This window comes from Podarcis bocagei (assembly GCF_964188305.1).
Source record: "Podarcis bocagei genome assembly, chromosome: Z".
Taxonomy (NCBI): Eukaryota; Metazoa; Chordata; class Lepidosauria; order Squamata; family Lacertidae; genus Podarcis; species Podarcis bocagei.
The window spans coordinates 8956862-8971652 of record NC_138140.1 but is presented as its reverse complement, the minus strand read 5'-3'; the positions used below and the strand labels follow the sequence as shown (position 1 = coordinate 8971652).

Genomic DNA, 14791 nt, shown 5'->3' with positions numbered 1-14791 from the left:
GGCATCATCAGAGTTAAAAAACCAACCAACCAACCAACCAGGCAAAAACACTCAAGGAGGGTTATGCAATAGGGCTAAGTGAGGGGTGTAGCCTTGGGAGAGTCCAACGGACCAGACAGTGAAGCTTAGAGGGGCACATGTAGACCCTGAGTCTGAGGTTCCCAGCCCTGGGTCTGCACTAACTGGCCAGGAGCTCTCCAAGAATCTCAGGAAGAGCAAGGGCCTTTTTCATCCTTTTACCTGATCCTTCTTACTGGAGGTGCTAGGGACTGAACCTGGGGACTTCTGCCGGTAAGGTATGTGCTCTCTCACTGAACAATGGTACCTTCCCAAATGAGTTTTGGAGGCATCGGTGGCAGGGAACAAGCCAACATCAGAGTAGGAGAGCTTATAGAGGCAGACAACTGAAGCTGGACTACAACACCACTCCTGATCACTGTCCATGTTATCTGGAGCTTGGTGGAAAGTTTTAGTCCAGCAATATCTGGAGGGCCACAGGCTCACCATTTTTGGGGTCAACACAATAAGGGAAAAAGTCATATCTCTCAGAATTCTCACTGAACAAAGACCTGAATGAGTGGTTCTTACATTATAGACGCTGGAGGGTAGGGAACCATGGGGACATAGTTGATGGAGGCAGCAGAGCTTGGGAGTGCCAGATACCAGAGTCCAGGCTGCTGTGATGGCTGGTGATTGCTGGGGTTCTGCTGTGGTCCAGAACTTTGCTCTGCTTTGTCCCCTGCACCATGGTCCACCCCTGGGGGCAAATGAGAAAACAAGATCTAAAATTCTCCTTAGACAGAACTGGGAGGAATTGATAACTTTATTATTATTATTCATAATTTTCATTTATATACATTACAACAATGTTTGCCAAGTTTTAACATTTTAAATTTTTACTCCTTTCCCCCTCGTTCTGCGGTTCCTTACATTTATTTTCATCCTTTCCTGTATACTCCAAATTGTTTTAACTTATTCTTTTATTCATCTGTTCTAATATACGGTATATCTCATATATATTTTATTTAAAAAACCTGCAGGTTTTTACAATAATTGGAGGAATTGATATCTTACTATAAAGGAAAGTGGGAGGCACTTCAGAGAGCAACTCCCACTCTCCTTTGAAAGGGGGTTGAAGCTGGGGTGAGCTGTGAGGAGGGGGACTAGGAGCGAGCTATAAAGGGGATACCAAGGGGGTGGGCATGGTGTAAAGGAAGGGAGTTTGCTCAGATGTAAAGGGAGGAAGGGTTGGCCAAGTACAGGGGCAGAGGGGTTGGTGAGTAGAGTGAGCAGGGGCAGCAGCCCTCTGTGTGCATATGTGTGTATTCAATGACATGTTGCAGAATACACACACAAAAATCTCATCCCAGTCTCGAGAAGCCCCAAGTGTCCAACACGTATCTCATATTTTGTTTAGTGTCCATGGAAGTTCAGTGGCACAGATGCTCTGGAACACTCTTCTGTCAGGAAAAAGCAGCAATGCAAAAGCCAGCTGCAGGTGGCTGGAATGCAAAACAGGATGTTGATGTCTGGAACTGTACTGCTGGGAAAAAGGGGCAGTCCATTCTCTGTACTGAGCACCGGATGTTAGCTCAGAGTGTCATCTGACCTGTACTGGAAGTACAGGGGTGGAGTTGTGACTCTACTGCTGGAGTCTGAAGGGTGCAGACACGTTTCTCTGTACTGCTAAATGACAGGAATAAAGACATGTAAATAGGACTCCTGTCTGTCTTTCTTCCCCTCCCTGGGGGAATGCAGGGAGGGAGAAGGAGGAGGGTGTGTTCTCCTCACGTCTGAGGAGGATCGCCGATTGATGACCTTGCCTGCCGGGAGACGCAGACGGGAAGGTCAACAAGTATCTCAGTCGGTTGCCTGGAGTGTGTGAGGCCAGTTACCTCTGACTGCGAGCTGAGTTACTGACATCTTCCCCTTGAAACATTTCCAAAAACATTTCCATTTCACTAAGTACTTTTTAGAGAATTAATTTGTCTCAACTTTGGCCATTTGTTCTCTGTTTTACGACCATAACATTTATACAATGCCTGAATTGTTTTATTGTTACTTGATTTCTAAAAATGTGTCGGCAGTTTACGAATCAATGGCTACCAGGCATGATGGCTATGTTCTACTTCCACTGTCAGAGGTGACACATCTCACTGTCAGAGGTGACACATACCAGCTGCTGGGAATTGCAGGTGGGGAAAGTGCTGTTGTGTTCAGGTCCTGATTATGGTCAGCCACTATGAGAACAGGATGCTAGGCTAGATGAGCTGTTGCCTTGAGCTAGCAGCCTCATCTTATAGTTTTATAAACAAAAACATTCCTCTTGGGAACTGTTTCTCCCTCACCATCCTTGCTGCCCTCGTCAGGACCTGCGCTCTAGTTTGCCAACACAGCATCAGTTTTCACACCAGAATTGCCCTTTCTCACCATGCACTACTTTGCTCCTGGGGTTCCTGGTATCCTTGCACAGATGGCTTGGTGCTTCTGACTTCTTCGGAGTGCTTTGGTAGAAGGGTCCAAATGAATCCCTTGAGGAGTCACAGCCTAGAAATTAAAGACAAAGTAATTCATCTTGCCACAAATCGAATCCAAAAACAAGAAAACACAGAACCAGAGCCTTGGAGAGGATTTTTTTTTTTAAAAAAAAACAACTACCAGTATGTGGAAGCAGCTAAGATATTGAGCTATAAATTAATAATGACATTGGACATGAGTGCCTCTGGGCGTGCTGATGTTGAAGGCATGTCCACCACCAAAATTTGTGAGTGCCTAGCTCCCTCAGAGTGAATTTTGTGGGTGCTACAGCATCCAAGGCCCTGGCACCTGGTGCCTATGCCTCAAGCATAAAACTCATTAGATAAGTCTTGGACAAACCAGTCGTTCTCAGTTTCTGCTGAAACTGCTGACCCAGATTCATTTATTTTTAATCTCCTAAAAAAAGTTTTTTTTAAAAAAGAAAAGACATGTAGACCGAGTCCTTAATTTAGGAATGCAGAAATTCACCAGGTACCAGTTAACATTTAACCAAGGATAATGATTCCTGTGGCACTATTCCACCTGTTGCTAAGCGCTAGAATTGGAAAAAGGGAAAAGTCAAGAGGAAATTTAAGGTGGAGAGCCAGCAGAGACACAACCTTCAACACCTGATTCGTTCCACATTTGCTTCAGTGATCCATTTGGTGGTGTAAGTTATGGGCTAATTTTTCTTATCAGTTGCTGTGTGGAACTCCTGATTCAGAACATACCCTGCTCACAGACCCTGACTTCCTTGTTCTTCCAACAGAGTGGACTGCTCACATAAGCAAGCCACTTTGCTGCCACTGTGAATCCTGCCCTGCTCTGTGGTCTGGATTGTGCAAACAGAGATGGGGCACTTGTGGCCCTCCAGATTCTATTTGCTTACAACTCCTATTACTGCCTCACAGACGAGCAAAATAATCAAGGGGATGGAGCAACTCCCCTATGGGGTAAGGTTTCAGAGTTTGGGCATCTTTAGTTTAAAGCAAAGGAGAGAAGGAGGCAACATGACAGATGATGTGAAGAAAGCAGATCCACAACTCATCCAGGGCACAGTCCTTCAATGGCTGCGCTCGTTTCTCTCTGGTGGGGGACAGAGGGTGGCGCTTGGGGGGGAACTGTCATCCCGCCACTCCTTGGTGTGTGGAGTGCCTCAGGGTGCGATTCTCTCCCCGATGCTTTTTAACATCTTTATGCGCCCCCTCGCCCAGCTTGTCCGGAGTTTTGGGCTGGGCTGCCATCAGTATGCTGATGACACCCAACTCTATCTGTTGATGGATGGCCATCCTGACTCGGCCCCAGACACACTGATCAGATGCTTGGAAGCTGTGGCTGGATGGTTACGTGGGAGCCGGTTGAAGTTAAATCCTTCGAAGACAGAGGTCCTCTGGCTGGGACGGGACGATATGGGATTGAGGGGGCAACTCCCATCTCTTGCGGGGGTGCAATTAGTGCCAGCACCGTCCGTTAAGAGTTTGGGTGTAATCTTCGATACCTCCCTCTCCATGGAGGCGCAGATTGCAGCTATAACAAAGGCGGCATTTTTTCATCTCCGCCAAGCTAAGCAGTTGGCTCCTTACCTCTCTTGCCCTGACCTAGCCACTGTGATCCACGCGACGGTCACCTCCAGACTGGATTATTGTAACTCGCTCTACGTGGGGCTGCCCTTGAGACTGACCCAGAAACTCCAGCGGGTGCAGAATGCCGCAGCGAGACTCCTTACGGGGTCTTCGCTGCGGGATCACATTCATCCGGTGCTATACCAGCTGCACTGGCTCCCGGTGGAGTACAGGATCAGGTTTAAGGTGCTGGTTTTAACCTTCAAAGCCCTACACGGCCTAGGACCCTCGTATCTACGGGACCGCCTCTCCTGGTATGCCCCACAGAGGAACTTACGGTCCTCAAATAAAAACATCTTGAAGGTCCCAGGCCACAGAGAGGTTAGGCTGGCCTCAACTAGAGCCAGGGCTTTTTCGGCTGCGGCTCCAACCTGGTGGAACGCTCTGTCACAAGAGACAAGGGCCCTGCAGGATTTGACATCTTTCCGCAGGGCCTGCAAGACAGAGCTGTTCCACCAGGCCTTTGGTTAGGGCACAGCCTGACTCCCTCCTTTGGCAATCTTTACAATACTTTAGTTTATGGTTGCCATCAATTTTGATTTTAATTAATTCTTATGATGTTTTTATAATCTTGCACTATTTTAGTGTTGTTAGCCGCCCTGAGCCTGGCTTCGGCTGGGGAGGGCGGGATATAAATAAAATTTATTATTATTATTATTATCATGAACATCCAATGAAGCTGAATTTTAGAGGACTCGGGACAGACTAAAGAAAGTACCTATTTACACAGCACAGAGTTAAAACTACTTGCTCCCACAAGATACAGCAATAGCAACCAACCTGGATGGCTTTGAAAGAGGGTTGCACACATTTGTGGACAATAAGGCTAGCAGTGGCTACTTACCATGATGGCTATGTTCTATGTCTACTGTTAGTAAACCTCTGAATACAAGTTGCTAGGAATCACAAATGGGGGGAGTGCTATTGCTTGTGGGCTTCGCAGTGGAGCATCTGGCTGGCTACTGTGAGAATGGAATGCTGGACTAACTCCAGCAGGGCTCTTCTTATGATACCTTTGTAGCCTCTGGCATCTTGGTTTCTTGTGGGTACGTCTTCAAGCTGTGACTTGACCTCTTGGCAATAGGGGCACGGGGCAGAGCTTTTGGGAGTCTTTGGTTCTTGCGACTTGGGACTTGAAAAAGAATACTGGGTTCCTACAGAAATCGAAACAAAGAAACTTGATACATACACCCCAGGTATCTGGTTTCCCTTGTGGGAAGAGAATGCTGGACTCGATGGACCTTTGGTTTAATGCAGCAGGGGTCTTCTTATGTTATAGCGTCTCTACCTCCATCGTTGTGCCCGGAAACTGAGGTCCAGAGCCAAGGGCCTTCTGGCGGTTCCCTCGCTGCGAGAAGCCAAGTTACAGGGAACCAGGCAGAAGGCCTTCTCGGTAGTGGCACCTGCCCCGTGGAACGCCCTCCCACCAGATGTCAAAGAGAAAAATAACTCCCAAACTTTTAGAAGACATCTGAAGGCAGTCCTGTTTAGGGAAGCTTTTAATGTTTAATAGAAAAGGTAAAGGGACCCCTGACCATTAGGTCCAGTCGTGGCCGACTCTGGGGTTGCAGCGCTCATCTCGCTTTATTGGCCGAGGGAGCCGGCGTACAGCTTCCGGGTCATGTGGCCAGCATGACTAAGCCACTTCTGGCCCTTCAGAGCAGCACACAGAAACGCCGTTTACCTTCCCACCAGAGCGGTACCTATTTATCTACTTGCACTTTGTCGTGCTTTCGAACTGCTAGGTTGGCAGGAGCAGGGACCGAACAATGGGAGCTCACCCCATCACGGGGATTTGAACCGGCGACCTTCTGATCGGCAAGTCCTAGGCTCTGTGGTTTAACCCACAGCGCCACCCGTGTCCCTTTAATGTTTAATAGGTTATTGTATTTTGGTGTTCTGTTGGAAGGCACCCAGAGTGGCTGGGGAAACGCAGCCAGATGGGCAGGGTATAAATAACAAATTATTATTATTATAATTATTATTGTATAGCTTTTATTGTAACACATTGTTCTTTTTTCTGATTTTATGCCACACTTTATGTTTTTAAATTTTGTAGGTTGCCTGGAGACATTTGGTGCCAAGCAACTGATAAACTGAAAGGATGATGATGATGATAATTTGCTTGGTTGCTTTCTCAGTGGGGACCACCATTCTCCCCCCCCCCCACCTGGAGAGGAGGGGAGGAGAAATTATTGCCACAAATCAGAGCAAATTTCCCCTGAAAATTACATCCCCACCCCCAAATGTAAAAGGGGGAAAGGCAGTTCTGCTCCCCTCTTTTGCTTCCCATACCCTTCCCTAAAATTTAGGCCATATTTTTATTAGCATGGAAATTCAACCCAGCCTTCTTAGCCCAGTGCACTGCTACCTGTCTAGTCCTTCCTGGGGTAGTTGATTTGGTAAATAAGAGCAGGCTCAGGTGCCCATTGCTCACCAGTGTAGGGCCCCCAGAGGATGGGCTGCTCTGGGGATTCTTTCCTAGAAGCAGAGGTTTCCTGGCGTTTTCCTTTCCATGGCGTTGGTGGTGAGTAGTCTGACTCTGAAGGGCCTGCAAACAACACAGGTGGGGACACCCTCAGTCCTCATATGCGCATAGAATAGCAGTCACTTCATTATACAGGATCAAGTGCTGCTGGTTTGGAGCAGAAGCCACTTGTGCACAACACTGATGGGCTAGTGCATGAGATGTCACTGACAATGAAAAGCTGGAAAGGGTTTAGGTTAGGCTTATTTAATTCATACATTGCTTCCCTTAAAAAAAGTCTGAAGTGATTTGCAACCACTGTAAAGAAACACAAATAAAAATCACATACACTTTTTTAAAAAACAAAACATACCCACCCAAATTTAACAGTACAATGATTGGTGATATGCAAATGCCCAGGAAAAAGAAAACATATTTGCCTCAAATAAATGTCAAGGTTGGCACCAGAGCAGTTTGTACAATAGGTGTGGGAGGTGCTACTGTTTTCTCACTGCCCCCCTCATAGAATCCCAGAACTAGTCCAGCCCCCTGCAATGCAGGAATGACAACTAAAGCATCCCTGACAGAGGGCCACCCAACCTCTGCTTAAAAACCTTCCGAGGTACTTCGTTCTTCAGGACATCCTTCAAAGGTGGCATGCAGAAAAGGACCTTAGGGTCCTGGCAGGCTTATATGAGGAACAGAAGCACAGACAGCACATCCTTCTGAAAAGCATGCCTATATTCACCCTCTGAATAAAATGCATCTCTTTGCATAACCAAACCAACCTAATGCACACCACAAACATTTTTGTTGCTTACTGAGATCCAGCTGGATCCCATCTTGCAGGTTTGACCTCTTTATCCAATCTTCTGGCTTGATCAACAGAGCTGGACTGTCACGGTCAGCTGTGCTCTTCCCGGATGTTTTGCTGCGAGATGAGCTGGGGATGTGGTTGGACCTGCAAGACAGTGAATTGTTTTAGGCACAATGCACCATTCCTTACATGAGCAGCAGCAAGCACAGGGCAGAGAATTTCTGCTTATCTACTGCAAATCTGAGTTAGAGAGTATGTGTGTCTGTGAGAGAAAATTTAAAAGGGAAGAAGTGGTGGGCACAAGTAAGGGGTCTATACCTCTGCAGTGCCCCTCTCTCTTCTGCATACCAGGGCTCCAAGACCACCCCCATTTTTTGCAACAGAAGCTTACCAAGTGTTTGACTAAAAATGACCTTGTATGTGAAAAATTATAGGATATCGTTAGTCTCAACAAACAATAAATCATATTTCAGGTTTCCAGCTGATGCCTGGTGTAAATAAAGGCAAGAAAGAAAGCTGGGCTTCTGGGGCATTGCATGGGCAGCAGATGGCACCAGAGGGAAGCCACTTGTTGCTGTGCAGGGTGTCAATACCCAGCATCTTCAGGCAGGTGCCAGGGCCCCTAGGTCCAGGTAAGGTGTGTTGCTGGTGCCTGCCCCTCCAGCAGCCTGCCCCTTCAAGTAGCATAAGACAGCTGAATCTAGCAGCCATTTTAACTCCCCACCATTCTCTGAAGAAATGCTTTGCCAGAGGCATTGTGGGAAAATCCTTACATGAACCTGCCCTGGCTGCCATCAGGAGACAGTGATGGAGAAAGGAGAGGCTGCCTGGGCTACCCTCAAACCTGGAACAAGCTCTGCCCATTGCTTACCCTATTGGATTGGCACTTCTGGGGAGGCGGGTCCTGTCCTGCCTTGGCATCTGGAGTGTAGAGGTATGTGCGGAGGGTGGCCGCTTTAGATAACCATGAGGCTGCTGGAGGGTCTTCTCCAGGACTTGGCGAAGCTGGTGGACTTCATGCTGCAAAGCTCTGATAGCCTGGCTGTTAAAGGGACAAAAACAACCCCCAGCCCAGGATCAGTTAAAATCAGGACCTAGCATGACAAGAGATATTAATTTTAGGCATGCTATACATGTCCAGCAACCCAAATTGTACACACAGTAGTGGAAGGGTCATAGCTTGGTGATAGCGCATCCACTTTGGAAAAATCCTAACAACTGCACTCTTAGTGAGGCTGCTTCTGTTTACAGTTTTTACAGAGTAAGTACAAAGCATAACCAGCTTGCAGATGGAATGTTTTTACTGCAGGAGTTAGCTCTTAAGAATGATGGAAAGCTCCCAGGCTGGTAGCTGAATGCAAGCTTGCCAGAGCATGGAGAAAATGTTCCCCTAAAAAGGGTTAAAATTGATGCCTTCTCCTCTGGAGGAAAGGGCCGTAGCTCAGTGGTGGAACATCTGCTTTGCACACAGAATGCTCAGTCCCTGGTATCTCTGGGCAAGGCTGGAAGAGACTGACCCAAAAACCTGGAGGTTTGCTGCCAGTTAGTGCAGACCAGGGGAGGGGAAGCTTTTTCACCTTGAGGGCTGCACTCCCTTCCAGGCAACCTTCCAGGGGCCACATAATAGTGATGTGCAAGGACCCGAAGCAAAAAGTGGGCAGAGCAGTGAATGCTGATTTTAGCTTTATTCAGATGGCTTTTTTTCCTTTGAACATCCCCCCTCCATCCTCCATGAAGGGAAGTGAGGAGCACTGTAGGAGTTCATGGACACCTTCCAGTTTGCCCAAAAGACTTGAGGAAGGTACAAAGCACCATCACCCAGTGATGGGTGTGGTCTGGGGAGAGTTCTGAGGGCCAGACAAAGTGGTCTGAGGGACTGCCTCGGCCACCTCGGCCTGAGGGTCCTCATCTATGATCTATTGTGTTTCTCACCCAGGGCCCCCACCATTCCAAAGAGGAAACTTACGCTCGGTGCACGCGGGAGTCAAGGAGACTGTAGTCATGAGTCTGGTCTGGGGGCAGCGAAACGGCAGAGGAGCTAGGAGAATGTCTTGCTTCATCAGGAGGCACATTGTAAGTTTCAAGTCCTGCCTGGGCATCAGCCTCAGAGTCTGTGTGAGCTGGTGAGAAAAGAGCCAGAAACACATCATAGAATCATAGGGTTAGAAGGGACCCCCAAGGGCCACCAGTAGCAGCAGAAGATAAGCAGTAGCTGGGTGAACTGCAAAGCAGGCAAATCTTTTGCCAACCTTTTCCTGCTTTGCCTAGCAAAGGCAGAGGAGAGGAGCAGGGCCATCCCTGGGTTGAGGATGTGGGACCCACCCACTGTTGGTTTGCAACAGCTGGCCTGATTCTAGACTTCTGGGTGGGGAGTTTAAAAGGGGGAAAACAGTTGCTTACCTGCTAATTAGTGGGTGGGAGTATTATTTGTTTATTATTTATGCATGGTTAATATTGTCTGTTATTAATTATATGGTGGGTGTGTTTTTGTTTTTTCATAAATATTATGCTAGATGATATAGTGATGTGTTGTATGACCCTTCCTCACTTTTTTCTTCCCTTATGGTTGTGTGTGTGCATGTGCATGTGCACACCTGTTGTAAGTCACCTGCACACCTTGGGGCGATAAGCGAATAGTAAGTTTAATAACTTAATAAAACAACAACAACTCTGCAATCCAGGAATCACAGCAATGCATGAATCGTGGATCTTTCCACTTTGGAAACTGCGTTATACAGAGCCAGATCATTAGTCCATCTAGCTAAGTATTGCCTATATTGATTGACAGCAGGTCTCCAGGGCTTCATACATGGATCTCTCTCCCAGCCCTACCTGGAGATGCTAAGGAATGAGCCTGGGATCTTCTGCATGCAAGGCAGGTGCATGCAATGGCACCTTCACCCGTACAAGCACTTCCCCTGTGACTCCAAGAGCTGATTACTAGCCAACATGTGCATCACAAAGTCTCCAGTTCTCACCACTCTTGACAAACTCTCTTTCCCTACAACTGGATGCAGGGAGCGAGGAAAGTGCTTAGGATTTAAAAAAAGAAAAAGAAAGGTAAAGGACCCCTGACAGTTAAGTCCAGTCGTGAACGACTCTGGGGTTGCGGCACTCATCTTGTTTTACTGGCCAAGGGAGCCGACGTTTGTCCGCAGACAGTTTTTCCGGGTCATGTGGCTAGCATGACCAAGCCGCTTCTGGTGAACCAGAGCAGCGCACAGAAACACCGTTTACCTTCCTGCTGGAGCAGTACCTATTTATCTACTTGCACTTTTTGGTGTGCTTTTGAACTGTTATGTTGGCAGGAGAAGGGACCGAGCAATGGGAGCTCATCCTGTTGTGGGGATTCGAACCGCCAACCTTCCGATCGGCAAGCCCTAGGCTCTGTGGTTTAGATCACAGCGCCACCTGCGTCCCTATGCACTTAGGATGGCACAGAACAAATACCTGTTGCAGCGTGTTAAAACTGACCCAGCACTAGGCCGTGTAAAAGGTCCATGATTCAGGGGTGTTGTTTGATCTTTGCAAGGTGTTTCAGGGATCCAGGTACAGTAAGGTGGTACAGCCTGGCCAGGCTGCATGTGTGAGCATGTGCTAGAGCTTTATGTGACTGAGTGTTCAGGGTAGTGCAGCTAGCAAGGTACTGAGGGGCAGGATGTTAGGAAAGACCTCAAATAAGAACAGGCACATGACCTGGCATTCCTGTTCAAAGCAATTAATTGCTTTTAGCTCACCACTATCCATGCCTGGCTCCATCTCACTGGCAATGCTGTTGGTCCACCTGGTAGGGGAGTTAAGCTGGAAAGGTCTTCCTTTGGAGAGGCCTTGTCTCTGCATCCCATTGTCTGATTGTGTGTGCCTGGGTGACCTGTCTGTTTCCAATGATTCCAATGTGACAGGCGCTTTCCTTAGAGATTCTTCTTGGAAGTCTACATCAACAGAGGTTGAATTTCCCAGCATGCTGTGGGACCTTGACAAGAAATGGGAACACAGAAAGTTGTTTTATACCATGTCAGATCTCTGTGTCCTTCTAGCTCAGCTTTCCCAGCGCTATCTAGAAATACTGGGGATTGAACCTGGGACATTCTGCAGGCTATTTTTATTTTAAAAAGTGTACCCTTCTTTTTGAGGGACTTCCTCTACAAAGCGGCTTTTAAGAGATGTAGTTTTAACTGTTTTAATGACTGTGAAGACATGGGTCTTTTATAATGTTCTATAACGGTCCTTTGCTCCTAAGCAAGGATGGGATAAAAAGTCAATGAAATAATAGCAATACTATTAATAAAAAATAGTGCAGAGGAGGAGAGCCAAATGTCCTTGGACCCTAACTTCCTTTAGCCCCAGTCAGCATGATAGTGATCAAGAATGATGGTGGGAGTCCAATGATACCTGCAAGACCATAGAATCCTGACCCATGCTATTCCTGTCTACTCAAGAGGAAGCCCCAATGGGTTCAGCTGGCCATACTCCCAAGTGTGCAAGTCTAGAATTGAAATCTGATTCTGCTGTAAGTCAAACTAAAGCTGATACAAGACGTCAAATATCCCAACACAAATGAACTTCCAACAGCTTCAAAGGTTGCAATCAATTTGGTCATTTTCATGCTCAGGTTTTCCAACCACACTTTCCTTTATCTGAATATTGCTGGATGCCCACCCAGTTCCTGGTTTCACCCACTTTTTGCCTTCAGGTATCTTCTATATACTTCCTCCTGTTCACTGCCAACTCAGGGACACAATTATGGGAATTAACACAGGTCATAGGAAAAGAAGGGAGGGAGCGTTCATACCTAAACTTGGATGTATAGTGCTTTTGCATTTGTGCCAACGGGGACACCCTGCTGGCTTCTGATCCCACAAATCCACTGTCTGTCTCTGGGGAAACAAGGCGTAAATTCTGCAAGAGAGGGAAAAAGAAGATGTGGGGAACGTCAAGTCCAGGGGCTGAATGCAGTCCTCCAAGCCTTTCTACTTGGCCCTCAGGACTCTTCTGATGCCACCCCCACTCCCTGATGGGCCCATATTTGCATCCTTCTTGGGTGTTTTTCCTGGCTGGGACATGTCCTTGGATTTTAATACTGCCCCCTGGCTTGCCTGAATGGAAAATCGAGAGAGTTGTGTGAGTGAGTATGTATAAAATAGTGTACTGTACAAGGGGAAAATTTACTTCCACCCACATTTGCCACCAACTCAGGCAATCAGCCCCTGGAAGGCTGCCCAGAAATGAATGTGGCCCACAGGCTGAAAAATATACCTTATCCTTGAGGCGGTTAAATGATTGCCTGAATTTCCTCAAAAAGAACCCTATTTTGAGGCAAGAAAGGATATATATAAACATTTTTATTTGTTATTTCCTTCACGAAGCTGAGGACATCTCCACCCCAATATTTATCCTCAAAACAAATTTGTGAGCTAGGTTCAGCTTAGAATACATGGCATATGGGCTCTATGTTTCACTCCATGGGTCACAAGGAAGGACAGGCAAGATCCCTCCCATCTCTGTTCGGAACAGGGGCTCCTAAAATTGGTTTAATTTGGACTCAAGTTGCGCCATTCCCAAATTACTTCCGCCTCCTAGTTTCATTGTGCTCCTGTTCATAACATCCAGAACACAATGAGACCTGCCCAGTCCCAAACCTCTTTCTCCAATCCTATCTCCAAGCAGAGGAGAGCTGCTTCTCAGGGCTTTCATTGGCCCCCGAGCAGAGATGTGGATGCAGTTGCTCTCCATATATTTCTGTACTCCAGCTGCTGTCAACCTCAGCCAGCATGGCCAATGGTCAGGGATGATGGGAGCTGTAATCCAATGATGTCTGAAGGACCACAGGTTCTTCCCCCTGCTCTGCTCTTAAGAAGTACCACTCCCACCATACCTGGTCACTGGGCCAGGGACTCATTTCTCTTGGCTTGCTGGCTGGTGATGATGGGAGTCAAATCTCAATAAAACGTGGAGGACACCAGGTCCCAGATTCTTCCCACACTCTGGGTCCCACCCCTTGGCACATGGCTCCCAGAAAGTCCCCAAAGGAGGGTGGCCCTCATGGTGAAAAATGTTTTCTCCCCCTGCTCCATTGTGACAGCCCCTCCCCACTAACCAATGCTTACCTCAGGCAATCCTGTGTTTGCCTTCTGGAGGGACTTCTTGGCTGTGTGTTCAGAAGCAGCACTGCCCGCCACACTGACCATGCTGCTCTGTGGCGACAGGTGCTTCTGCTGCCTCCTAGATGATGAGGCCTTTGGAACTGGAGCCGATGGACATTTTTGTTCAACTGAACCCTGAGGAACTGGCTCCTCCTCCTGCTGGATGGATGGTGAGCAGCTGGTCTGGTCAGGTACTTCCTGCTGGGACTTCCTCAAAAGCTGCTCAGAAGGTTCCATCTGTTGGGGCTGCCTATTAGAAATGGGGGAGCAGGAAGAGAGAGAAGGGGGACTCAGCAGAGGCTTATGGGTTGTCTGACCTATTCTGGCCACATTCTAGTTTTGCAGATTTCTGAACAACGCTATCGGGTCAAAGGTACAGCTTCACTTTAAAGAAACAAAACAAATAAAGGCTTCTGGGGAAAGTAACATACGAACGCCTTGCTGTCAACAGCCTTTCACATTCTGGACTGCCCCTACTTCCAAGGTAATCTCTCAGCAGTTTCAAGAATGTAGCTCAGGGAAAAGGAACACAGAAGATGCCAGTGGCTGTTGGAAAGTCCAACATTCAAGATGGCAGCTGCTAAGTCAGGGATGAAGAACTTGCAACCCTTGACCTAGGGCATGTTCAGATGGTTTTCTTATTGAACATTCATCCTGGAGAAGAAGGTGGATTAACCTCCCCAGCCACCACACATTTAGGAGTTAGCAACATCACTTTTTTTAAATCCCCACCTGGGGATCTGGGAAGAGAAGGAGTAATCCGAACCTGCTGCAAGACCTTTTCAAGCCAGGCTATGAGAGTCTGTTCCTGTCAGAACCCAGAGACTAAGAAGGCCCTTCATTCCCAGACTTCTAAAGTAGGAACTGTGCTTTCATGTGCTCATATGACAAAGCTGTCTTTTTGCATGGGTTGTAGAGGCAGGCACTATGTTTTACATAAGCAGGGAAGCTACAAGCTGCAGCCATGGGCATCTTGCACACATAAGGAAAGGAAAGGAAAGGAAAGGAAAGGAAAGGAAAGGAAAGGAAAGGAAAGGAAAGGAAAGGAAAGGAAAGGAAAGGAAAGGAAAGGAAAGGAAAGGAAAGGAAAGGAAAGGAAAGGAAAGGAAAGGAAAGGAAAGGAAAGGAAAGGAAAGGAAAGGAAAGGAAAGGAAAGGAAAGGAAAGGAAAGGAAAGGAAAGGAAAGGAAAGGAAAGGAAAGGAAAGGAAAGGAAAGGAAAGGAAA

The 14791-nt window shown here is 47.3% G+C and overlaps 1 protein-coding gene across 4 annotated transcripts in view; it reads right to left on the bottom strand.

The window, feature by feature from the left end:
- The window catches only part of AKNA (AT-hook transcription factor), a 70012-nt gene that overhangs the window by 4879 nt on the left and 50342 nt on the right, over positions 1-14791 (bottom strand). For all 4 annotated transcript variants that reach the window (XM_081179636.1, XM_081179633.1, XM_081179634.1 and 1 more), the window contains exons 12-21: positions 13531-13816; positions 12216-12322; positions 11161-11396; positions 9390-9543; positions 8295-8465; positions 7428-7567; positions 6577-6690; positions 5153-5293; positions 2431-2547; positions 589-757 (exon numbers count right to left, since the gene is read on the bottom strand). In XM_081179636.1, the coding sequence (XP_081035762.1) occupies positions 589-757; positions 2431-2547; positions 5153-5293; positions 6577-6690; positions 7428-7567; positions 8295-8465; positions 9390-9543; positions 11161-11396; positions 12216-12322; positions 13531-13816 (1635 nt within the window). The remainder of the gene's footprint in view (positions 1-588; positions 758-2430; positions 2548-5152; positions 5294-6576; positions 6691-7427; positions 7568-8294; positions 8466-9389; positions 9544-11160; positions 11397-12215; positions 12323-13530; positions 13817-14791) is intronic.